This window comes from Danio rerio, chromosome 15, assembly GCF_049306965.1.
Source record: "Danio rerio strain Tuebingen ecotype United States chromosome 15, GRCz12tu, whole genome shotgun sequence".
Lineage (NCBI taxonomy): Eukaryota > Metazoa > Chordata > Actinopteri > Cypriniformes > Danionidae > Danio > Danio rerio.
This window is the reverse complement of record NC_133190.1, coordinates 36,495,824-36,520,947: the sequence shown is the minus strand read 5'-3', so window position 1 is coordinate 36,520,947 and position 25,124 is coordinate 36,495,824. Positions and strand designations below refer to the sequence as shown.

At 37.4% G+C, this 25,124-nt stretch overlaps 3 protein-coding genes and 1 long non-coding RNA gene across 27 annotated transcripts in view; 2 read left to right on the top strand and 2 right to left on the bottom strand.

Annotated features, from left to right (window-relative positions):
• Positions 1 to 14,655, top strand: part of mag (myelin associated glycoprotein) — a 45,031-nt gene extending 30,376 nt beyond the window's left edge. For 8 of the 18 annotated variants that reach the window (XM_073922990.1, XM_068213533.1, XM_021481389.2 and 5 more), the window contains 9 exons: positions 852 to 1,220; positions 3,414 to 3,710; positions 3,804 to 4,061; positions 6,510 to 6,770; positions 7,042 to 7,350; positions 7,427 to 7,526; positions 9,999 to 10,101; positions 10,921 to 10,974; positions 11,264 to 14,655. In XM_073922990.1, the coding sequence (XP_073779091.1) occupies positions 852 to 1,220; positions 3,414 to 3,710; positions 3,804 to 4,061; positions 6,510 to 6,770; positions 7,042 to 7,350; positions 7,427 to 7,526; positions 9,999 to 10,101; positions 10,921 to 10,974; positions 11,264 to 11,425 (1,913 nt within the window). In that variant the 3' untranslated portion in view covers positions 11,426 to 14,655. The remainder of the gene's footprint in view (positions 1 to 851; positions 1,221 to 3,413; positions 3,711 to 3,803; positions 4,062 to 6,509; positions 6,771 to 7,041; positions 7,351 to 7,426; positions 7,527 to 9,998; positions 10,102 to 10,920; positions 10,975 to 11,263) is intronic. The other 10 variants (XM_073922996.1, XM_073922993.1, XM_073922995.1 and 7 more) reach the window with 4 other exon arrangements.
• Positions 14,656 to 15,737: 1,082 nt separating this feature from the next.
• Positions 15,738 to 20,942, bottom strand: LOC100330563 (myeloid cell surface antigen CD33). Of its 4 annotated transcripts, none has more exons than XR_012390945.1 (7): positions 20,623 to 20,913; positions 19,210 to 19,373; positions 18,938 to 19,103; positions 17,843 to 18,126; positions 17,083 to 17,364; positions 16,898 to 16,985; positions 15,738 to 16,411 (listed from the first exon to the last, which is right to left on the bottom strand). XR_012390945.1 is itself a non-coding variant. In XM_017351205.3 (7 exons), the coding sequence occupies exons 1-7, from the start codon at positions 20,681 to 20,683 to the stop codon at positions 16,309 to 16,311; spliced, it is 1,155 nt and encodes a 384-aa protein (XP_017206694.2). In that variant the 5' UTR covers positions 20,684 to 20,942; the 3' UTR covers positions 15,738 to 16,308. The 4 variants fall into 4 exon arrangements, 2 of the variants coding, with proteins under 2 accessions (XP_017206694.2, XP_073779978.1); XR_012390946.1 differs by having other exon boundaries at positions 19,210 to 19,367; positions 20,623 to 20,707; XM_017351205.3 differs by having other exon boundaries at positions 17,836 to 18,126; positions 20,623 to 20,942.
• On the top strand, positions 16,074 to 24,190 carry LOC141377869 (uncharacterized). Of its 3 annotated transcripts, XR_012390959.1 has the most exons (5): positions 16,074 to 16,176; positions 17,229 to 17,381; positions 18,535 to 18,644; positions 22,530 to 22,657; positions 22,868 to 23,740. It is a non-coding gene; the product is annotated as an uncharacterized lncRNA (long non-coding RNA). The 3 variants fall into 3 exon arrangements; XR_012390958.1 differs by lacking the exon at positions 18,535 to 18,644 and having other exon boundaries at positions 22,868 to 24,190; XR_012390960.1 differs by lacking the exon at positions 18,535 to 18,644 and having other exon boundaries at positions 16,074 to 16,198; positions 22,868 to 24,061.
• Positions 20,623 to 24,987, bottom strand: LOC103908853 (sialic acid-binding Ig-like lectin 8). 2 transcript variants are annotated; one of them, XM_021466466.3, is made up of 8 exons: positions 24,626 to 24,818; positions 24,133 to 24,468; positions 22,374 to 22,664; positions 22,012 to 22,287; positions 21,833 to 21,923; positions 21,669 to 21,740; positions 21,150 to 21,238; positions 20,623 to 20,713 (listed from the first exon to the last, which is right to left on the bottom strand). In XM_021466466.3, the coding sequence occupies exons 1-7, from the start codon at positions 24,696 to 24,698 to the stop codon at positions 21,151 to 21,153; spliced, it is 1,227 nt and encodes a 408-aa protein (XP_021322141.2). In that variant the 5' UTR covers positions 24,699 to 24,818; the 3' UTR covers positions 20,623 to 20,713; position 21,150. The 2 variants fall into 2 exon arrangements, 1 of the variants encoding a protein (XP_021322141.2); XR_012390944.1 differs by lacking the exons at positions 20,623 to 20,713; positions 21,150 to 21,238 and adding an exon at positions 24,839 to 24,987 and having other exon boundaries at positions 21,242 to 21,740; positions 22,381 to 22,664; positions 24,626 to 24,704.
• Between the last annotated feature and the right edge of the window lie 137 nt (positions 24,988 to 25,124).

Here is a 25,124-nt window from a genome sequence, read left to right as displayed (position 1 = left end):
GACGGAATCTCAACTGAACAAGAAGACAGGGTGGGACATTATGTAGTCACTCCCCTTTTTTAAAAAGCAGCCAATAGCATGCTGTTCTGAGCTGTCAATTAGATCTGCAACCCAATTTCTTCGTCTTTCCAATTTGTCTTCTTTTGAGACCACTGCATCATCTACACATTCTACTGTGAAAAATAGCAATTATATAAAATGGCCCCAAACCTTTACTCTGTGTGGGTAGTTGTAGGAGTTCATTGTTCTATGAGAGAGTGTATCAGTAACAGATTTTGTTCAGGTCATTGGCTTGATTTAGCTGAACAATGCTGTATATACTTTGTAAATATTGTATAGTTTATTTTTCTTTATTGTTATTTTGTCACTTTCACCTTTTTGCTGGATTTTTGTCTTCACTGTGTCACTCTTCACTTTCACCAGCGGCTTCTGTGACACTTTTTGCCTCCATTCACCCGGTCAGTTGTAACAAGTTTTATGACACCTCTGCAAGTGAGAGTGGTTGTGCTCAAGTGCATCGAATAAAAAGCAAGTGAGAAGCATCTTAAAGTGGGCGGGGCATATCAGATACTAGAGAGCATTTGATTGGTCTGAAGATTTGATGAGAAACTGAAGTATGAGGTGACGTCAAAAAAAAAAAAATATTGATCCATTAGGCGGAAGTGACAAATTGCAATCTTTGGATGTTTATATCTTCCTACTGCAAATTTTGTCACTGTTTTGTAGCACACTAGATATTCTTAAGACTAACATCCTGATACTAACATCTAAAAAACATTATTTTTAATTTCATGAGACCTTTAAAAGTACTTCTTAATGGGACCCCCCTTACAATCTCTTTCTCTAAACAGATGCAAGCGCTCAGTGGAATGTGTGGATGCCCAGAGACATTTCAGCCATGACAAACTCCTGCGTGGTTATACCATGTTCATTCACATACCCCTCTGGCATCAGGCCTTACAGGGGGGTTCATGGGATCTGGTATTTCGGCCACCCCTACCCTCAGCTTTTTCCTCCAGTGGTGCTTAAATCGCGCACAGATATTGTTCACGAAAGTTACAAGGGACGGACCAAGCTTCTGGGCGACCTGACGCAAAAAAACTGCACACTGCTGATAAGTAACATTGGCGTGGAACATTCTGGAAAGTATTACTTCAGGGCAGATCTTGGTGGAGCGAATATCTACACTTTTCCTGACTTCACAAAACTACAGGTGTTGGGTAAGAGTGCAGGATATTTTATTATTATATCTATTTTTGAATGTGTTTATCTGTAATCAAATCTAAATATTTTACAATAACTTTCAAATATTATCCAGCAATGAAAATTCTGTCGTACTTCATCGCATTTCGTTGCAAAACGGAAAAGAGAAAACAAAAGAAAACAAAAATGAAAAGTACTATTGTAATGGAAGTCAGTGGGGTCAGATGTTGTTTTGGGATGAATCTAAAATTAATGTAAATGTATGGGCAAACATTCTTCAAAATATTTTATTTTGTGTTCCACTGAAGAAAGAGTGTATTTGTTTTCTTGCTGTTGCACTTTTTCTTGCATATTTTAACTTTTATTCCCATTATTGGTATGATCCTCAATTATGCCTGCATATTTAACATTTTTCTTTAGGATGATTCTCATTACTATATTAAAGAAAAATAATTAACCTATTTAAAAAAACATTCCACTTTTATTACATGTACTGTATTATCTTTATAATTATGACCATATAAAAATGTTATTTTATATAAACATATTACATATACAGTACACTCACCGGCTGCTTTATTAGGTACACCTTATTAGTACTGAGTTGGACCCAGTTTTGCCTTCCGAACTGCCTTAATCCTTCATGGTATAGATTCAACAAAATACTGGAAATATTCCTCAAAGATTTTGGTCCATATTGACATGATAGCATCACACAGTTGCTGCAGATTTGTTGACCGCACATCCATGATGTGAATCTTCCATCCCACCACATCCCAATGGTGGGTTGGATTGAGTTCTGGTGACTATGGAGGCCATTTGAGTACAGTGAACTCATTTTCATGTTCAAGAAACCAGTCTGAGATGATTCACACTTTGTGTCATGGCACGTTATCCTGCTGAAAGTAGCCATCAGAAGATGGGTACACTGTGGTCATAAAGGGATGGACATGGTCAGCAATACTCAGGTAGGCTGTGGTGTTGACACAATGCTCAATTGGTACTAATGGATCCAAAGTGTGCCAAGAAAATATCCCCAAACCATTACAGCACCACCACCAGCCTGAACCATTAATACAAGGCAGGATGAATCCATGCTTTCATGTTGTTGACGCCAAATTCTGACCCTACCATCTGAATGTCACAGCAGAAAGACTCATTAGACCTGGCAAAGTTTTTTCAATCTTCTATTGTTAAATTTTGGTGAGCCTATGCAAATTGTAGCCTCAGTTTCCTGTGTTTAGCTGACAGGAGTGGGACCCAGTGTCGTCTTCTGCTGCCGTAGCCCATCCGCCTCAATGTTTAACGTGTTGTGCATTCAGAGAAGCTCTTCTGTAGACCTCGGTTGTAACGAGTGAATATTTGAATTACTGTTGCCTTTCTATCAAGTCGAACTCTGGCATCAAGATGGCATTTGTGCCCACAGAACTGCCGCTCACTGGATATTTTCTCTTTTTCAGACCATTGTCTGTAAACCCTAGAGATGGTTGTGTGTGAAAATCCCAGTAGATAAGCAGTTTCTGAAATACTCAGACCAGCCAGTCTGACACCAACAACAATACCAAGTTCAAAGTCAATTAAATCACCTTTCTTCCTCTTTCTGATGCTCGGTTTGAACTGCAGCAGATCATCTTGATCATGTCTACATGCCTAAATGCATTAAGTTGCAGCCATGTGATTGGCTGATTAGAAATTAATGTTAACAAGCAGTTGGACAAATGTACCTAATAAAGTGGCCAGCTAATGCATTCATTCTGTCTTTGTTTTACTGCACTTTTTACCACATTTCCACTGTTTTTAATTTTTGCATGTGTAAATTGACTGAAAGGATTTTTAGATGTTTAGCTGTTTTGAAAAAATAGACTTAAATACTTTGTGTAGGTATTGAAACAAAGACAGTGGGGCATTTGACGTCAACATTCTCAACGTAAATCAACCTTACTTTGGTTAGCATAGAAGCATAGCATAGAAGCATATGCTTTTGGAGCATAGATTAGATGTCAAAACAGCATATTTACTGTAGAGCAGGATATTGGATTGTGAAAAGTGGGTGTTCAATAAAAAATGCAAGGCTTTAGTGCATATGTTCGATAAAACAATGCATAAATAGTTAGCATAGATTGTGGATAGATGCATAAATGTGGATTGGTTAATAGTACTTTAACTGTTTTGACTTGATATTGACTTTTACATATCCTTTTCTGCTCCAGATCAGCCCAACATTGATGTTCCTGAAGAGATTGTAAGTGATCAAAGCCTGGATTTGACCTGTTATGTCCCAGACAATTGTCCAGACATGAGCCCAGAAATCCACTGGATGTACACGGATTACCTGCCCGACCCAGTTTTCACCCCTGACCAAGTTGAGGAAGGCAACACTGCGGTACTGTCCAGCACCCTCACTTTCACACCCAAACCCATGCACAATGGCCAATTACTGGGTTGCCGGGTCAACTTCCCAAACACCACCTACGTCTACGAACGCCTCATTACCCTGGACATCAGATGTAAGTGCCCCTGCATCATTTTAATTAAAACTAATGCCTAATTTTCCGAGAGTTAAGATAATATGTGCTGACTCCTGAAACTCTAACTTGCAGACGCCCCTCGAACTGTGTGGGTAAACGTATCTCAAGAGGTGATGGAGGGAAGCTCGGTGGTGCTGCATTGTGATGTAGACAGTAATCCTGCCCCTATGATAACATGGTATTTTGGAGACAAAGAGCTGATGTCGGAAACCGCCTCAAATTCTTCACTGTCACTGGAAAATCTAACACCAGAGCAGGAAGGTGTCTATACCTGCGTTGGTGACAATGGATACGGCAACATGAACACGTCCATGTATCTGGCAGTAAATTGTAAGTAAGGCCATAAAATTACCATTCAATTTTTAGTTTAAGCACCAAGTGCATCGACACATAGCTCTAATCTTCCCCTCTATGCACTACCCACACATTCCTGTCTGTAATTTCCACTGTTTTGTCTCAATAAAGGTGAAAACCCTTAAAAATAATTGCAGTAAAAAATAGATTCATTTTTAGTCATCCGATTACAATTGGTCAGCCAAAAGGCATAACTGTTTTCAATTAGTATTATGAGTTCAAGTGCCCTTGTTTCCTTTATTTCACTATGTGAAGTTAATTTATAAACTAATTTCGAGAGGAGCTTGTGATTATGATGGATCACGGCTGGTCCCACATTAACTAACACATGATTCACCAATAAGATGATTCCTAACTAAATAACCAGAGTTTCTTACTACGGTTATATTCGCCTTGAAGAATCCCCCCTTCCACCCCTATTCCACCCCTATTCCCTCTATAGGGTGGCATGGTGGCCCAGTGGTTAGCACTGTTGCCCTACAGCAAGAACATCACTGGTTCAAATTCTTAACAGACCAGCTGTCGTTTCTGTGCAAAGTTTATACGTTCTCCTCATGCTCGTGTAGGTTTCCGCCGGGTTCTTTGTTTTTTTTCCCACAGTCCAAAAAACATGTGTCAAAAGTGAATTGATCAATCTACATTAGCACTATAGTCAAGCTCATAACCAACTTATAATCTGTCATCAGCTCTAAACAAAGAGGTTGAGTTCTCGAGACCTAACTGAGCTCAAACTCCCCTCTCGCCCTGTAAATAGTAGGGACCCCCGGGCTTGAGGATCTTATGAGCTCAGAGCTCTCTCCTGAGACAGCATGCCAGACTCGCTTTATATATAAGTGTGAACTTTTGAAGCTAAATTGATTAAACAAACCTGTGTTGTGTGGCTTATGAGTGAGTAGGATATAGAAATATTGGGGAAAATGTAATGAAAAGGATGCAGATGACAACTACGATTGTGATTGCAGTCCATGTATTTTAGCTATCAGCTGATCCATCAGCAGATCACTCATATATATCTGCACATAAACCAATTTTTGGATAGACATGGCTTTCAAACACTCCAGTGTCTTTGTATGTCTGTTCACGCTTGCCGAAAAGCAGTGGTGAAGCGATGATCTTTGGACCCAATCACAGACATAATGGCCAATCAGCAGTGTTTAGGAACCTCACTCCCTCACTTTCCTTCAACTTAGTCGCTGATTTACTGCCACAGCCAATTACTCTGGCATATGTTTTGTATATGCCAGATGCAACCCAGAACTGGGAGTACAGTCATGACCTCATTCACACACATTCAATTTTAGCCACAGGCAATTTTAGTTCATCCTGTTCACCTATACCGCATGTCTTTGGACTGTGGGGGAAACCCACCGAACACAGGCCCAGACTGGACTTGAACCATCATTCTGGTAATCATTAAGCCACTGTGCCACCCTTCTTAAAAACCTGTTCAACAGAACTCCAATTTTAATGGGAATCCAGGCCCGGATTGGCTAATCGGAAGGACCGGGAGAATTCCCGGTGGGCCGGTCCGTTTTTTGGCCGCGAGGGCCGGTATCCCTAGCTCCAGAATCTGTTGCTCTCAGCAGTCACACTTTTTAAATTTATTTATTTATTTACTTGACCACAGCCTTTTCATTCATTATTTTACCGCAGCCCCTCCTTTTTATCTATTTTCTCACTGAGTCACTTCTGAATGAACAGCTGTTGTGGTCCAGCGGTTAGCATGTTAGTTTACGATGCTGTGGACCTGGGTTCGATCCTTGTCTGAGTATTTTTTTTTTTTTCATTTTTATTGCTAAGACATATAATACTGTTACGCCCCATTCACACGGGGCTTCAGCGTCAACGCTTGACGGAAGGCGTATATGAAGTTGGGGCTGAAGCGATCGTCATAAAGCGTCAGCCAATGAAATTCAGTCAGCAATAGGCCACTGTCTGTGCTGGTGTATTTGCATACAGCGATCTGATTGGCTGACGCTTCTGTTGGCGCTTAAAAGGTTGAGCTAGTCCCAACTTCTGCAGCGAGCAACGCTTCTGAAGTGGTGCCGATGGATCCACAATGCAGTTCGGCAACGCCTGACGTCACCCATTCAAAGTGAATGGGAAGCGTTGATGCTGACGCCCCGTGTGAATGGGGCGTTAGGGTTGTTGAACATTTGAAGTTCTAAAGCAGCTGTTTTCTCAAAAAATACGTGATAGTGTCATTAGAAACTGATTTGGAAATGACCTTATTTTAATATAGTCAGTCGTGAACTTAGGTGGGCCGGTCTGAGGCTTGAAACTCCAGGGTTGAAATGTGGGAATCTAATGGGTTTTGGTACCAAAGTCTGTCCTATAGACAACTGTAATATAAACCAGATTAATCAGCTGTAAAGGAATAGGAAGTGTTCAGGAAATAATTTGTTCTCTTCATTAAACTGGAAGATCCTCCACGGGAGCCATGGATCAATGAGTCTCTGACGGTGTTGGAGGGATCCTCAGTTTCCCTACAGTGCACCAGCAAAGGTAACCCAATGCCCACATTGACTTGGCTGAAGGATGGGGAGCTGGTGGGAACCATCACAGCAGAGGAGGGATCTGTGCTGGAGTTACATGAGATCATGCCACAGGCTGATGGAGTCTACCGGTGCCTAGCTGAAAATGAGCATGGACGGGCCAGCAGTTCACTTAACATCACAGTAGAATGTAAGTCAATGGGAAAAAATGGTTTGAGTTAACATAATGAACCTGTAATTCAGGACAATTTTGATTTGTGTTCAGCTTAAAAGACCATGATGATCATAGATGAACTAAATAAAAGTAGTAAATATAGAGTAGTGCTGTAATAATTGATTCTGGATGAGACTCAAGTCCTTGAGTTCAAGATCTTAATATCCTAAATGCTACTAAAAGTGTGGTTTTGCTCTCATACTTGCATTAAAATCTGGTTTTGATAACCCCCGTTTAATTTTCCCAGTTGCTCCAGTCCTCCTTGATGACTCTAAGTGTACTATAGTCCGTGAGGGTGTTCAGTGTGTGTGCATTGCCTCTGGAAACCCAGAACCTGCGATTGAATTCTACCTTCCTGACCTCAACGTCACCATCAACAACTCCAACAACCGTTTCAACTACTACACGCACTCAGATGGGTACACATCCACAGGGGTCATCAAGCTACAAGACAAGGGTGAAAGGGGGAACAATGGCGATACCGCTGTCCATGTGCACTGCAGTATCACCAACATATACGGCTCTGAAACCATCCGATTGGAACTGCAGCAGGAGAGTAAGTAGACCTTCCACATGTGCCACTGTTAATGTCATTTTGAGGTAACATCAATGAACCATATGCACTTTTACAGAGAAGTACATGATGGCCGTCATTGTGGGGACTATCGGAGGTGTAGCGGTCATCGCTTTCATCATTGCAGCTGTGAGATACGTCGGTCAGAATAATAAAAAGTGAGTATCCTTTATAAGAAGGACTGGGAGGAGAACATTTTGGTGGGGTTTGTAGGTTTCAAGCCTAGTCATCCATGTTCAGTTTTGTTTGAGTTTTTTTGGCATTTGGTTTTTAAGCCATAACCCACTTACAGATGATCCAATTTGATTGCTTGGTAAGATGGTAAACATGCCACAATGTGCATGAAACTGCAGACTAACAAATCTGTTGCAGGTTCAATTGCCCCATGTCATTGCTTTTTCAGCCTCAAAACCGCTAAGCTCTGCAGCAAACACCCTGCTCCTATCTTATTTTGCACAAAAAAATGAAACGTCTTATTGGAAATTTAAATGAAACACTCCCAAACTTGACACTGTGGCAAAATGCCATTTTTATTTAGGGGTTTCAATGATCCCCTTGCATTAAAATGGATGCCCAGGCTTAAAGGAATAGTTGACCTAAAATATATTTTGTGTTTTTCCCCAGCATATGGTTTTGTTTTTTCAGAGGAATACTTGCAAACATATTTAGTCGAATGTCTAAGCAGTCGTTTCCATGCAATGAAAAATAATGGGAGCTGCCAGCCTGATTTTGTGCATAACAATTCTGAAGTGTGCTCGGCATGTGATTGCATAAGTTATTCACTGAGAATCTTTGTCATTGGTTCTTGCATATCATTTTATAAGCCCAGTCTCCATTCATTTTAATTGTACGGAAAAGAGCAGCTTAATCAACATTCTGCAAAATGTCTTGTGCTGCATCCCAATTCACATACTTGTCCATTTTTAATTATTTTCAAAAAAATATAATTTAAATTAGTATTTCAAAGTTATTTCAGTAAGACAGCCCCAGGGCTTCCAGTTAAATGCCATTCAATACAAAATACACATCTGATTTTTTTTTAAAACAATGATCTTCTTTGCCTGGCTGAGATACAATATAAAGTGGGTATCAGACTAATCAAGAGGCACTGCATTCAATTATATTTTTCCGCGCCATGTCTTTAAATAATGGAAATCATAATACGTTTAAATTTCGATTAATACATTTGAATTTCCTTTAATACGTTTATATTTCGAATTTACTCTGATGGTCTTATTTTAGTGTACTTTTTGCACACTCTAAAGGCTAATATCGGTCACAACACATCGCGCATTGCTTTCAAAGTGCTATATGAACACAGACTTTAATTTCAGTCAGCCAGCTCCAGGGCTTCCAGTTATTTGTTATGCCCAACCAAAATCACCACGTTTAAGATCTTTATAAAATAGCAATGTTTACTTTATGGCTAAGATACAATATAAAGTGGGTATCAGACCAAACAAGATGCACTGCTTTAAATGATATTTTTCTGTACCATGTCTTTAAAATATGGAAATCATAAAACCTTTAAATTAGTATTTCGAAGTTACTCAGATGGTCTTTTAGTTTCGTTTTGTGCACACTTTAATGGCTAATATTGGTCACAACACATCGCGCATTGCGTTCAATGGGGTATATGCACACAGACTAATGTCAGTCAGCCAGCCCCAGGGCTTCCGGTTAATTGCTATCCTATACAAAATTAAGATCTGATTTCTTTAAAAAACAGCGATCTTCTCTGCCTGGCTGAGATAAAATATAAAGTGGGTATCAGACTAAACAAGATGCACTGCATTTAATTATATTTTACTGCGTCATGTCTTTACCCCAGTATTTTCAGTGGAATTTCTGTGCTTGCCTGCTGCTAATGACAACGTCTGCGTTTAAACAGTCTTTCGTCTTTTTTTACGCTTTAACAACCAAATGGATGCTTAGGTCTTTTTAACTAATTATATTTGAATTACATTACAACATTGATGCTGTAAAGGGAACCTTATGAAATTGAAAATAGTCGCATAAAGCTTTCACCGGAAGTTCATTATTGGCTGAAAAACACTATGCTGTGCATATAGTCCATTAGAACTACAAATATGGGTAAACAACTACAAACATGGCGGATGTGCAAGACTAAGAAGACGAGAGTCTTAAGTAAAGTGGTTGGAATGATAGAAACGTTTGGTCATTAACTTTTGAATTATGCAAATACAAGAGGAGATGATCTGGATGATTAACCTGCAAATGGAAGTTACCATGCTACCTCGTTTATATTATTTATAAAATAAAAAATGGCAAGGATGTGACAAGATGACTGACAGGGCACACAGTTAAGAACTAAATCATGGTCCAATAATGACTAACATTGTATTTCCCAAAGCTGTTCTGTTACACATTAAAAAGTGCATACTTTTTGGACATGGTATAAATAGGTGAATTGGGATGCAGCATTGGTTTTGTGTTCCACCAAAGAAACAAAGTCATTTCAGTTTGCAATGTAATGAGGGTGAGTAAACAATGATAAAAGTTTGATTTTTTGGGTCAACTATCCCTTTAAAGTGTTGCCACAAGCCAGTTAGTTTACACAGTATGGTTGAGTGTGAGACAGAGTCTGATTCTCTGACTCCACCCCTCAGAGAGAATGGTAATCCTGGGCAGGACGTGGGATCTAAAGTGGAGAATCCCTCAATGTTCTACAGCGCAGTCAAGAAGGACAAACAGAGTCTCAGGAAAAAAGTGGTGAGATATTACAGTGATGTATAAATCACCCACACAATATGTACTTGCACACACCGTAATAATACAAAATAAAAGTGACCACAGCGTACAGTCAAATGGTCCAAGCATACATGTGGCAAATGATATTACATTCTGGCTCTTGTTGTTATTAGCTTTCCACATTTAGAACAAAACATTTCTATATACATACATGAAGGTTGCTTATTGGTATCAGTGGTTCCATGATGAATCTTTGACATCCATGAAACCTTTTCAAGTTTCTTTAGATTATTAAAATGTACTTCGCACTACAAAAAAAAGGTGTTTGAAGAACTTTTCACAAAAAAACAAAAACAAAAAAGTAGAACTTTAAAAAAAACTTAATGAATGCTGCACAGTATACAAGCACTGGCCATTTTATTAGGTATACCTTGCTTTTACCATCATACTTTTACCTTCCTTAATTATTTGTGGCATAGATTCAATAAAGTACATTAATTATTCCATTATTACTACATTTTGGCATGGTAGCATCATTAAATCAAACATTGTATTGTCAAATATAGTGTTTTTTTTGTTTTGTTGCATACTACATATTTTTGTCAAATGTAATCAGCTGTGTAGTTTGTGCATACAGAAAATGTGTATATTGCATACACATGACTGTATAATTATGCTAGTATGCTATGCCGTACATAGCTAGTGTTAGGATCCAAATGTGGATGGCGCATCACAACAGAGTCCCAGTGTGGCCTATGCTTATAGCATTTCCTGACATCTTTTCTCTCCTCTTTCATTGCTTCTCTGCATTCTCTGTCTCTTTTTCTTCCCCTAACGTAGCTTAAGACTGAGCTCCTGGGCTCAAAGTTTAACTCCATCCTAGAGGAAGGCACGGTAAGGCTGACAATTTCAGATGAGCATGCAAACAAATAGGTGGAAGTGAAATGAACTTGAAAAAAACTGATGAGAATAAAAAAAATCTGATTCCTACTTTAGATTCATTTCTGTTTTAACACCTGCTGCCTTGAAGCTAATAGTCCATACGCTGGCTACCTCATTATGTTTAGCTGCTAATTGCTAATAACAATGCTTTTGAAGACTTTTGTTTTGAATTACTCATTTTTTTTCCAAATTCTCTGTTTCCAAATGTTGTGCCTAAATATCTTTAATGTAATTTTCACAGGGAGACGACAGCGATTACCAATCTGTGGGCCCAATGGCAGGCATGGAGAGGCAAGAGCTGAATTACGCTGCCCTAGAGTTTCTCCATGGACGACACCGAGAGGGAGTTTTCAGGAGGGCTGATGGTGACGGCAGTGACTATACTGAAATTAAAGCTAAATGAACCGCGATTCTTCCCTAATGCCTCGGCCAAACGGGACGCAGTGGCCACTAGTGTCCAATCATTCCCTCTGCCCCACAATTTACTATTAAAAATGATTAAATTTGGCCTTTTTTGCGGAGAATCATCCTAAAACAGCTAGAGGATGATTTTAGAGTTCGAGGTTGCGCTCCCTTGCATCTTCAAGCTTCCAGGAATGATATTTTAGCCTAAAATATATATTTTTCCGATATATTTGTGTCTTTGATTACTTTCCCCCATTATAAACCATATCAGATAGTTCTCCTAATCAGAAATGAGTTCTGGTTGAGAGAGTGTTCTGGTTTAAATGACAAGAGCTTAAGGCTTGAAGCAAGGGATGGGGTATATGCACACAGACTTTTCATTTTCAGTCAGCCAGCCCAAGCGCTTTCGGTGAACTGTCATCCCATACAAAATCGCAGCATTTAAGATGTGGTTGCTTTAAAAATAAGTGATCTTCGCTGCCTGATTAATAGACCACCAGCACAGCACAGCATGTTTTGGATGTCTCCTTTGTCTGTCACAACCATTACAGGTCTCTCAGTCTCTGCTAATGAGCTGGTGATCTGAATCAGGTGTGTTTGGTGATGGAGACATGGAAAATGTGCAGAGCTGGTGGTCCTCCAGGAACGTGGTTGAGAAACACTGATATACGATATAAATTGGGTATCAGACCAGACAAGAAGCACTGAATTAAATTCAAACACCCCAGTATTTTCAATGAAGTTTCTGCTGCTCCTGACGGCGCTAATGTTTACACGGTCTTTCATCTTGTTTTACTCTTGAACAACTTAATGAATGCTTAAGTCTCTTTAACTGATTGTATTTAAATGACATTACAACATCGATGCTGTAAAAGGAACCTTATGAAATTGAAAATAGTCACATAAACCTTTCACCAGAGGTTAAAAAACACAAGTTGTGCATATACCCCATTGGTATGGTTTGAGTCTCAGTCACTAGTGGTCCTTTTCACTGTGTCCGCTGTAAGTCGAAGCATCAGGGAACGAGGTGCTATGGGCGCCTCGACATACAGTTTAAGCACTATCCCCAACTCTGGGTTTGTCCGGGAGGATTAACACTCTCAAATACAGGTCTTTTCTGAGTCTACATGTACACTGTTACATTATCACACACCCAGAAGTGATTGTTAAAGGGTTAGTTTGCCCAAAACAATGAAAATTCTGTGGTTATTCACTCAGTTTGTTCCAAGTGCGTTTTGGAAGAATTTAATTCCTCCCATACACGAGAGGACATGTTGAACAAGTGTTTAAAAGGAACAAAATGAAACACATTGTGCACTATATACAGGGTTCATACACATTTTTACAACTAAAATTCCGTGACTTTTTCATAAATTTTCATGACCGTTTTATGCAATGTCTAGGCCCACACGGAATCTGCGCGCGCAGAATTCTGCAGATTTTCAGCAGATTTCTGCAGGTTTTTAGCCCATTATTAATTCTGTTAATTTACTTGTGTAAATGTGTAAATCTGAATTTATTCAGTTTTTATTCAGTATTTTATTGCTTTTTATTTCATATATTAAGGTTTTAGTTATGATACTCCGCTGGATACTCCCAAAATAATTCAGCAGAAATCTGCAGATTTTTACCAAAATTCACCGCAGAAATAGCAAAAAACGTCCACAGATTCCGTCTGGCCCTGGCAATGTCTACATATACATGGTAAAAGAATAATTGAAGAACAATGGATGTTTTAAATTTATTACAATATGTTTAATTTCAATTTATATCTATGTAAAATTGATTTAGATAATGCCTACACTGCACTAATAATGTGAGACTATGTGATTGGCCAAAAGAAGTAAATAACCTCTAAATAACCTATATAACCTATATTCAAGTATACAGATATCTGTTTTCCATGACTTTTCCAAAACTTTGTTAAGTTTTTCCAAAACTTTTCCAGGCCTGGAAAATGCCATGTCAAAATTCCATGACTTTTCCAGGTTTTCCATGACTGTATGAACCCTGTATATATTTCAAGTTTTTGTAAACCATCGTTGACATCCGTTATGCCATGTATGAATTCTAGGCTTAAAATTCAGGACTTGGAGTTGATCATGATCACCGAATTGCTGTATGAAATAGCCAGATGTATAAAAAGTCATACATTTGGGTTTGGAACAAAATGTTGGTGAGTAAATAACAACGTTTTCAGTAGTTTTTGGGTGAGGAGTTCTATAAATCCTTAAATTAATACTGTTTTTCTTTCCAGTTTACTTTGCATCTTCATTTATTTGTATTTGTAAATGAAAACAGGCCTGAATTCAAAACTGGTTTATTGAACGGTTGCTGGATTTTGTTTGCCCCAACGTCTTTGCGCCCCTTTTCTTCAGACACATATTTATATTTGAGTTCTCAGATATGATCCAAATACACAGAGGAGCAAAATCACCCTCTTTACAATATGCCCCTGCAATCCAATATGGCTAAGCTGACATTTGATATGATACTGAATAATGGATGATTGTTGCTCATCCTCTGAAAATAAATAACAAATAACCGCCGTTTGGAACACATAGAAAGGGATCACTTCACCCAAGGTGCTTGAAATAAATGTAATGTTTTATGTAATCATGTAATACTCTGGTAAGGTTGTGTCCAATAGATGTTTGTTAAATGGTCCGTATATGCGATTAGCCCTTGAAATGCAATTTGACTAACAGATTAATGAGTCATTATTATATTAAATTAATGGCATCTTACATTTATAAAACATTCAAGGCACCTTGGTTGGATACCAACGTATGTAAATACTCTGCATGATATATGGTTCTGCGTTGTGAACATCTGACCACACAGCGAGAACTTACATTGTGCGACAATGGTGTATATTTTGCAGAAATCACACACAAAATGACATTATATGTGCATATACAATTAGTAACACAGACAGTCCATGTTTGAAGATATATACACAGATATTTATTTGTTAGCGGACAGATTTGGGGGGGCGCATTTGTAAGGTCAAGCCTAATTTTCCACTTTGAGTGTTGTAAAGAATATTTGTATGTATCTGACTGTGTGATGGCAATAATAATGAACAAAGTAATGTCGTTTCCTCATTGACATGCATAATAATGCAGAACAGAAAACCTCCAATCGTTATTTAAATAATACTTTACATGATGTTATTTGCTTGCTTTCTTTTTATTTTTTTGTTTAATAAAAGTCTCCAGCCTCAAAGGGTGTCATTCTTCTTTACAATGAAAAAAATACAAAATGAAAACATTTATTTGCTTTATTTGTAAATGTTCATGAAGCTGTTTTTTTATTCAACATGAAAGAAAAAATCTTTTCAGCAATATAACTGATCAGTGCCATCAAAGTTGGCACCTATAAAAACATGTGAAACAGCAGTATAGTGTAGCGTATTCAATATTTGATGAATATTGTGGCTTGAAGTAAAACAATTGGTGCTTATGAGAAAAATACTAAAAAAGTCTACAAATATTTGTAATATAGTGCATACACTCAACAAAACTATTTCATAATTTTATTTTACAATGCAAAAGATCCTGTATTTCAGCTTCATGTGGCTTCTATTAAAATGTCATAATACTTTTCCTAAATATTCATAATTAGCTAGTAGCCTACATTCTTCTATTATGCTAAAATTGATATATTATATGCATAAAGCTATGCCATAGCCTTAATTTTAACCCTTTACCCAAGATATTTTCTGTGTCATTCATTCATTTTCTTTTCGGCTTAGTTCCTTTTTAATCTGGGGTCGCCACAGCGGAATGAACCGTCAACTTATCCAGCATTTGTTTTACGCAGCGGCTGCACTTCCAGCTGCAACCCATCACTGGGAAACATTCATACACACTCAATCACACTCATACACTACGGACAAGCCTACCCAATTCACCTGTACCACGTCTTTGAACTGGGGGGGAAACCAGAGCACCCATGGAGAAAACCCACGCAAACGTGGGGAGAACATGCAAACTTCACACAGAAATGCCAACTGACCTAGCCGAGGCTCGAACCAGCAATCTTCTTGCTGTGAGGCGACATCACTACCTACTGCGCCACCGCATCATCTATTTTCTGTATAGGTTTATTTTGGGGATTCATCATATGGTGTAATGACAACATGTGGTCTGGACAGGAAGATGTCTGTAACATCAAGCTTATTTTAAAGCAGGCTACTTATACATCATTTTGAGGCATGTAAACAAAAACAATAGTCCCAACGTATTTCCTGTTTTACATTTTGAATTTCTACAGCTTCTGAGAATCCAAAGAGAGCCCCATACAAATAATGTTATAAGATCTGTTTTATTAAGGTATGATTAAATTGCCTCATGTTACAGTTGTGAAATAGTTGGATAACAAGCATGAAATGTACATGGGCCAATGACATGACCACATTTAAATGGTCTATACATATTTTGTTAGGTTATGAAAACCTCAGCTCATCCTATATATCACTCACAGTTAAAATCAATTGCCAAATACCACAAAGGTATTTCTATAAAAATATTATGGAGCTAGATAAAAAAAATCACATAGAATAAATTCTTTAAAAAAGGATAGGGTAGGCTAGCGTGGGATAATGACTTGTATATGTACAAAGTCCTTATGGTCAACTTGTTTCAATATGGCGGCGGCATCTTCATGATCGCTGGCCAGTCATATTCAGCGCGAGTATTACAACGCACTTCACGGCTTAAAAGCAGTTTGTGTCGTCTGAAGAAGGTAAGAAAGTGGCTTATAGATGGTGAGTAAATGAAATATTATCCCTTTTTTCATAAGAGAAGTTAAAATAGAGACCAGAATGATGGAGCTGCAGTGTTTTATCAGCTGTATACATACGCAATCCAGCCACATTCACACTTTAATCGTCTCATATACTGATTCTTCTCTCTTCAGTGATGTCATGTAAACATGGTCTACATCTTTTGGTTTCTCACGATTTTTTCTTCTGTTAAAGCTGTAAGGGTATAATGAGTTATTAATTATTCGAATACAAACATTTTTCTCAATAACATTTTGCTCTTCCTTACGAAAATTAATCATAGTTTTACCTACAAACTAGTTAAACAATGGTAAACACAAATAAGGCCTAACCTTGCTACTTAAACAACATAGATATATACATAAACAATATTTAATCACGCTATTTGAAGTAATTGTGTACAAATCAAAATGGATTCAGTATATTAACTTACATGTAATATATTTGGAGAGCTTGTGCAGTCATAAATTCAGAAGCCCAAACAATTTTATTTATTTTTTCTAAAATAATTGTATATTGTATATACTCTACATATTAGAGGCATATTGACCAAATCAATGGAGTGTCAATACAATACAATAAATCTACAAAATAAAGCAATGCATACAAACATTCTACAATAAAACAATGATTAGTTTTCATAAGTAAGCCATCTTCTCTCAAATGTTCAAAAGATCATACCATAGGACGACAGTACAAGAGCCAAAGATGATGTTTAAAACAACAGAAAGCGTGCAGAAAATCCAGGACATGGACAGACCCAAATTTGCTGCCAGATGAGAGAGAGATTGAGAGAACAATGAGATTTTTAAAGAACAATAATATTTCAGATGATTTGTTTAATACACACGATAATTGTGTCCCACCTTTGGGTGTTTCAGTCTGATTGTGCACTTGGATTTGCATGCTTGTTGTAGCAATGACGTTCTCAGCAATACATTCAATGGTATCCTTGACGTTCCTGATACCAGAAATAGAGATGTTGCAAATGATGATGGTGTTCTTTCTGTAGGTACTGCAATAGTTAGTGGGATCATCCAGTGTTGGCCACTGTATGAGGGGTAACGGCACACCACTGCTGATGCACATGCAGGACAGTTCATCACCCCACATCACACAGCGGGAGCTATTCAGGATTTCAGGAGCATCTGATAAAACACCACAGGTTTGTCTCCTATTTAAAGTTTGGTGTTATGACGTTTTAAGGCCCATATATACTCAAAGCAAGGTATATTTGTCTTTACATTTAGATGGAAAATAATTTTGTTCACAATGCAGAGAGTGGTATTACAGATTGAAATACTCCAGTTTCTACTATAAATTCGCTGTTGAGTTTTTGGTTTTACTCTCAGATGTCTGACCTTGAGAGCCTAAAGAGGGGAAATTAATATATATGTGGCCCCAGAGCCACACTAAAATATTAAATCATCACCATGGAGCTATAATCATTCAAACATATCCAAATAAACTTTTGAAATCTTTTATCTGAACCAGTTCAAACCAGCTTTCACAAAAGTCGCTCCTGATACAAGTTTACTTTGGCCGTGTTTAGTTTAAATTAATGTTACACCGGCTGCTAAAAATATATATGGGCCTTTTGTAAGTGAAATGAAACATACATCTTACTTCCAGGGTCACAGCAGCTTCAGTCTGGATTCTGTCCTGAACAATTATTTTGCAAGTGAGCTTAGTATTATGATCTTTAGGCTTAGGGTGAAAACGGAATATTGAAGTAAACTCATTCCAGCCAGGCACTCCACGAGGTCCAAGTGTACTCTCTTTGCCTTCAATTCCTGTCCACGCAAACCTTAGTTTTGGAACAAGGCACTTAATTGTAAATATGCAGGATATCTCAGCCTTCTGTCCTATTGTGAGCCGTGGGACGTTTATTTTTGGTTTCTGAGTGAGCTCTAAATGCACAAAACTTTATTAGAACCAAAAATGATATAGATTTATATGAATTTTGAATGTTTCTCTGTAAAAGAGGGGTCAACCAAAAATGAAATTTCAGTCGATAACTACCCTCATGTCATTCCAAATCCCTTGAACATATTTCCATAGACAGCAAATGTACTAACTTGTTCATTCGTTCATTCATTCATTCGTTCATTCATTTTCTTTTCGGCTTAGTCCCTTTATTAATCAGGTGTCGCCACAGCAGAAAGAACCATCAACCTATTCAGCCTATGTTTTACGTAGCAGATGCCCTTCCAGCTGCAACCTATCACTAGGAAAGACCCATACACACATTCACACACCCACTCTATGGTCAGTTTAGCTAATTCTATTCACCTATAGCACATGTCTTTGGACTGTAGGGGAAACCGGAGCACTCGGAGGAAACCACACAAGCATGGGGAGAACATGCAAACTCCACACAGAAATGCCAACTGACCCAGCTGAGGCTTGAACCAGCTATCTTCTTGCTGTGAGTTGACAGTGCTAACCACTGCACCTCTGCGCCTCCTCTGACGTGCTCAAAATCCATAAATTCCAGGCACATGGTCTATTTTGTTGATGCTTTTCTTAACTTTGAACAAGATATCTTTAATGTCAATGGAGGATGAGGGAGCTCTCAGATTTCATCCACCATTTTTCAACTTGTACAGAAAAGATAAACAGAGGTTACAGGGGTTTGGAATGGCATGAGTGTGATTAAATAATAAAATAATTGTAATTTTGGTCGAACTAACCCTTTAAGATATATAAACAAACACTCACCTTTCACTGTAATTTTAACTGTCTGAGGAAATATGTGCACGTTTCCTTGACCCCATTCCAGTTTCAGTCTATATTCACCATCAGATTCACCCAGAACCAAAGGATTTAGCATAAAGCTGCACTCCTTCCAAATGGGACTTTCTGCTTTACTATGATAAAATTGTACCTAGGAATACAATTAAAATATAAACAAACAGTACTTTTTAAATTGTTTTAAAAATTTTGCATTCCTCATGTGGTTTAATTCTGATTTTATTGAGAAAAGCAGGAACCTTAGCAGTTGCATTTTCTGAATCTTCTTTGAACCAGGATTTCTTAATGGGTTCTGAGAGATTTTGAGGGACCCTGAAAGCACATTGTTCCCTAATGCACAAACCCTCCTCTCCAGTGACATTTTCCTTTACAGAGATGAAGAAATCATTCAGTCCACCTGGTTCTTGAACCAAAATCAAAGCAGATTAGTTAGATTCCCTTTGAGTTTATTTGTATTTTAAACTGTCTAAATGTCAACTTTAAAGTGACCTGATTTTCATACTGTGTGTTTCAATAGCTGGGTTTCCATTACTCAATTCAATTCTAAAAAGTTTTGACTTGTAAAGCGATTTCACAATATTTATCCTTCTGAAGCACCTTCACAAAAGATGCATATCACTACATTACAGTCAAAATCTGAAAAGTTAAGAAGCTGTGTTTAGGGCAGACAGTATATACAATGAAAAAAAAAAGATTAACTGAATTTACTACATTTTTACTGTAGATAAGTGGTTGCAAACAATTGATATAGGCTGGATTTAAAATGAACAAATTCAATTTAGTAATGTTCAACTTAGTTTGTTTAAATTTAGCCCGTATGAATAGTTTGCAACCACTTACTGTAACTTTAATCTATTTTTTCATTGCACATAGCTAACCTACAGTTCTGTTGACTTTACTATTTTTTTAGCTGCTTATGAGAGTATCTTTACAATCACTGGCCACTTTATTAGGTACGCCTTGCATGGACCATATTTTAAATAACAGATTTTTGGATTTTTACAGAGTTGATTCACATTTGTTGACTGTATGAGACGTACATGATTAAAATCTCCCATTAGACCATTAGATTTTTAAAGATACAGTACAGGATTTAGATTTGATGACTTTGAAGCCCACCTTGACATGTTCAAGAAACCACTTCGAGACGATTTTGAGCTATACGATATGGTGCATTTTCCTGCTGGAAGTAACCATCAATAGACTGGAAAAGTGTGGTCATAAAGAGATGAACATGGTCAAAGTGACCCTAGAAAATAGTTTATTTACTAATTAGTTTGCTGAAAGTGAAAAGAGGAAGATCATTAAATTAAAACCCCGCTTTAAATTAAAACTGAAATACGTCATTATATAAATACAAACTTCCGGTTCACTCTAAATCCCTTTTTTGAACTTGAGCAGATTGTCTTGACCTCATCTACACCATTGCCTAAATGCTGCTTGCATGTAATTTGGCTGACATGTGTGTTAACAAGCAAATGTGCACATATAATAAAGTGGCCAACAAGAGTATGAAATCTACTGTGCAATGTTGTTTTTAAAACTATTTTTCATACGTTTTTTCACAGCCATTAGTGCAAAATCTAACAAAAAGTTACAACAAAACTGTAGTCCAATTTTTTGCGTAAAATAATAAAACAGAGATCACTCACGTGAATCCTCACAGTTTGTCATTTTATTGACAGCCAAGATGAACAGCAGCGTTTGCAGCATCTCTAACGTGATGAAACCGAAGTTCAGTCACTGGAAACCAAACGTGTAATGTAGATTCAAACGATGGAAATGAATATTTAGATATCGTTATCTCCTAACTTTAAAAAGTTTTACATCAAAGAAAAAAGAAAACGGTTGTGACAGCAGTTTTTCTTTGGATGAGATTAGTGCTGTTTCTCGATCTAACAGATTGTGTTCATTTTTTGCAACTCATCATTATCCGCAGCACTGAGATGTTGCTCAATACTTGTGTTACAGCACCCAAGCCGAAACAGTAACCGCAGTAAAAAAAAAACAAAGGAACATTTCTAGCTTAAATAATTTTTACTGGGAGGTTCATTCTGCTGTGGTGACCTCTGATTAATCAGAGACTAAGCTGAAGGAAAATGAATGAATGAATAATTTTCACTGATTTACTATTTATATTTTAACAGATTTATAAAATTTCCAAGCCCCACACACCCACCTCATCCATAATTGACCATGCAAATGGATATTCCTGCCCCAAACACACATAAAAGCAGGCAGAAATTTGGAGGGAAATTCCCAGAGAATCTAAGAGAATCACATAATCTTTTATTATAGCATAAGTCATAAAATCACAACTTTATTCAGATTTAAATCATAATATAATGATCTGAATTAGCTTTATATGCCAAATGTGCAAAAACACACAAGGATTATTTGTGGTTTACAGGAGCTCAGAGTACATGCATATATACTTATCAACACAAAGGGACAGAAAGACATTTAAGTAAGTGCAAAATGATGTAAACAATAAAACAAATCTAAATGGTTTATGTGGAATAGGTGGACTGTTTTAAATGTTTTTTAAAATACATACTGAACTGAGAAACTCACATTTGGATGGCATAAAATTATAGTTTTAAAACATTAGCAAAAGAAAAAGCTTAATTCAGTAAAAATGTCAAATGTTTTACTAAATCACTAAGAGCTCTCTGAAGACATTTGAATCGTCTCGTACACTGATTCATCACTCTTCATTGGCGATATGTAAACACGGTTGTCATCTTGTGGTTTAGGTTTTCCTTTCCTTCTGTTATAATATCAAGAGTAATGGTGATGTGTTATATTACTGACGAAAACATACCAGTCAAAGACTATTTAATAGGTTTATGAACTTCTTACCTCAGAGTGACAATCAAGCAAGAAGCCAAGCTGATATTCAAAACAAGTGAAATGCTAAAGAAAATCCAACTGGTGGGCAACTTCCAACTTGCTAAGAAACACAAAAATAAGAGATTTTTAAAATAAAGAGAGATTTTTCCTCAGTACTTGTAAAACTGATTGTGTAGTGTACTGTTTACCTTTCAACTTTTCGTCCACTTGGATTTCCATTGTTTCCAAACCAATAGGATTCATACTGATGCAAACTATGGTCATGTTGAGGTTTCTGAAACTAGCAGTGGAGATGCTGATGATGCTGAAGGTGTTTTCATTTGAAAAAGCAATGTAATATTCGGTAACGTCATCCAGAGGTGACCAGTATATGTCGGGTAATGGAAAACCCCCACTGACACACACGCAGATCAATTCATCTCCCCACACCACACAGCGAGAGCTATTCGAGATTTTAGGAGCATCTGAAATCATAATTATCATTAAATCATAATGCTATTAGAGCCATTTTGTTTCTCTCATAGTGAATTGTAAAGGAAATGATACATACGTCTTACTTCAAGAGTCACAGTAGCTTCAGTCTGCATGTTTTCTTGAAAAATAACTCTGCAGGTCAGGTTAATATTGTGATGTTCGGGCTTAGGATGGAATATCAATAGTAAAAAGTCATCTTCTCTGCCAATCACACCAAAAGCTTTTCTTTCAGTTCTTTCAGGCTCAATCCCCTCCCAGAACATGCCCATTTTGGGGTTCAGGCAAGTCCCTGGAGCTCTGCAAGATATCTCTGCCTTTTCTCCAGCTGTGAGCAGTGGGACTTCAATTGTTGGCTTCTCGGTGAGTTCTTAAAACACATAGATTGATGGGAATAAGACAGAATTATTCATTCTAACACTCTTAATTCCTAAATAGTTTGATGTACACTGGCAGTAAATAAACCCACTTATGGTCACGTTGAAGGGTTTGTTCTCCTAAATGTAATGCTGCCATCATCACCCAAATTAATAAATATTACTAAAGATATTTTTAATATGTGATTTCTGATAGTTGGTGGTCTTGTGGCTGTTCAAACCCATTTCACCACGAGTATCTACACTACACAAGAAATCAGATCCAGTCCTATAGACTTCCTGAATTTCCTGAAGAAATGCCAACTGACCCAGCCGAGGATCGAACCAGCGACCTTCTTGCTATGAGGTGATTGTGCTACCCTCTGCGCCACCATGAGGCCCAATTATTTTTTCAGACCCACAAAAAGAATTACTCCTAGATAACGATCACCTGTATTTTCTCCGTCATGGTGTGTATCAGCAATAATAAAGCCAGAAAATTTTACTGAATAAACGGTGATCCATCAGATCCTTTATGTCAGAAAGTATAGTTGACTGCTGAACAACTCATTATATCATGGTAAAATAACACAGAAATCGTATAATAACACTTCAATCTCCTCCTGAAGCTCCGACGGTCTGCTTTGAGAAGCTCTCAATCACAACTGTCAATCACGATGACACGCCTCATTTTTATAGCATTAAATTACTGGCTAAAAACTCTTTGGAAAAATGAAGATCTGCACCTATATCACCGTGATAACCAGTGCACTAAGTGACCACAATCATATTTCGGGACATTTTATTACAAGTGTGATTCATTTTTTTTGCTTGTGCTCAAGTCTAGATCATTAACATGGAGGATGCAGAGTTTATGACTTGTACTGCAGCCAGCCCCCAGGGGGCGATCTAACGGTCGGGAGCGACACTCAAAAGGAGGCTTGAGGCACACTTGTGTCAGACACAGCGATATTCAAAGACGGCGGCGCCCTAGCTCTTAAAGCTACAGTAAAACATAGCCTTTTCTTCAAAATTGTTACATTGATTGAGTTTGCTTAATATATTTTCATTAAAGTGGAAACCAATTTACAAAATAATGTAAACTTGACTGACTGCTTCACTTCCACTTTAAATGTTTCAGGTCATATTTACTTTATTTCGTGTTGACCACTTGTGATTGGTTTGACAAAAAGGCATCTATTGCCAAGTGTAATGTTTACCACTTTAAATTCGCCTTAAATTTTAGTTAATTCATTAGTTGAATAGTTGATTAGTTTAAGTCATTAGTTTAAGGGTAGTTAGTTAGATCTAAAAACAAATTGTCAGTAAAATAGAGCAGTAAGAAAACATTGATTTATATAAATTGGAGTGGAATTTATATGCATGGATTCCAGCACAGAATAAAATATTCAAACAGATCATGATATACTTTTTTTTTCCCAACCTACAACGAAAAATGTGTACAACAAACATAAAACCAACCTTTTACGATAATCCTTACAGTCTTATTAAAGATGTGCACATTTCCATGTCCCCATTCTAGTTTTAGTCTGTAGTCTCCATCATTTTGTCCTTGAACTAAGTTTTTCAGCAGAAAGTTACACTCTGCCTTGCCATATGAAACTCCAAAGTCAACAGAAGGTACTTCAACAGTTGGGTTTTGTGGATCTCCTTTTATCCAGGTTCTCCTAATGGGTTCTTCTGAGTCTAACACCCTTTGTGGTACAGTAAATGAACAAAACACTCTGATGCACAAACTGGCCTCTCCAGTGTAGTTATCATTTACTGAGATGGAGAAGTCAAGTGGTTGATCAGGGCCTGAGGTTAAAACCAAAAATCACAAATCAGCATGCAATACTGTTGTTTTATTACATTTTATTCACTCTTTTGTCTTTGAATGTTGATATGGGTTGTCATAAGATATTCACAAACACAAACATAAGATATTCACAAAGTACAAACATTTTTCACTTACGGAAGAGATATGGACCTATGAAACAGTCTGTAATTTGAATGACAGTTGAGATGAACAGCAATGTTTGCAGCATCTCAGACTGATGTAATGAGAGATAAAAACAAAAATCATGTCTGTTCTCAATGACAATAATACAAAAATACCTGTAGTTGTATTAGTTAAGAACTAACACAACTACGCATTTATTTCTAAATTCTTAAACGGATTGCTCACCTTATATTTGAAGAGCTCAAAGACTTGATGTGGCTGCAGATTGTTTCCTGTCTTTGATGCATTTGGTGCTTTTATTTCATCACATTTGACTTTTGAGAAATGACGCTGTTATCATAGAGATGTGTGCAGTTGAAACGCCTCCCATGATTAACAGCGCAACTTAACAATTAAAGAAGCCAGCACTGACATTATTTCATATCAAATTAAAATGATGTTTCTGTATAATATAATATTATGATTATTTTTTATTATTATAATAATCTATCCATTCATGTTTTTCATAATA

Bases quoted from the DNA above. Each gene is read 5' to 3' on its own strand.
- LOC100330563 (XM_017351205.3), bottom strand. From the start codon at position 20,683: ATGCTGCAAACGCTGCTGTTCATCTTGGCTGTCAATAAAATGACAAAC. The intron at 19,104-19,209 runs GTTCCTGCTTTT...TTGTATTCCTAG, and splicing joins CAGAAAATGCAACTGCTAAG to GTACAATTTTATCATAGTAA. The intron at 17,365-17,835 runs GTATGTTTCATT...GTGTTTTATCAG, and splicing joins TGTGACCCTGGAAGTAAGAT to ATGCTCCTGAAATCCTGAAT.
- LOC103908853 (XM_021466466.3), bottom strand. From the start codon at position 24,698: ATGCTGCAAACATTGCTGTTCATCTCAACTGTCATTCAAATTACAGAC. The intron at 22,288-22,373 runs GTATGTATCATT...TTATGATTTCAG, and splicing joins TGTGACTCTTGAAGTAAGAC to ATGCTCCTAAAATCTCGAAT. The intron at 21,741-21,832 runs GTAAGAAGTTCA...ATATTATAACAG, and splicing joins TGCTTGATTGTCACTCTGAG to AAGGAAAGGAAAACCTAAAC.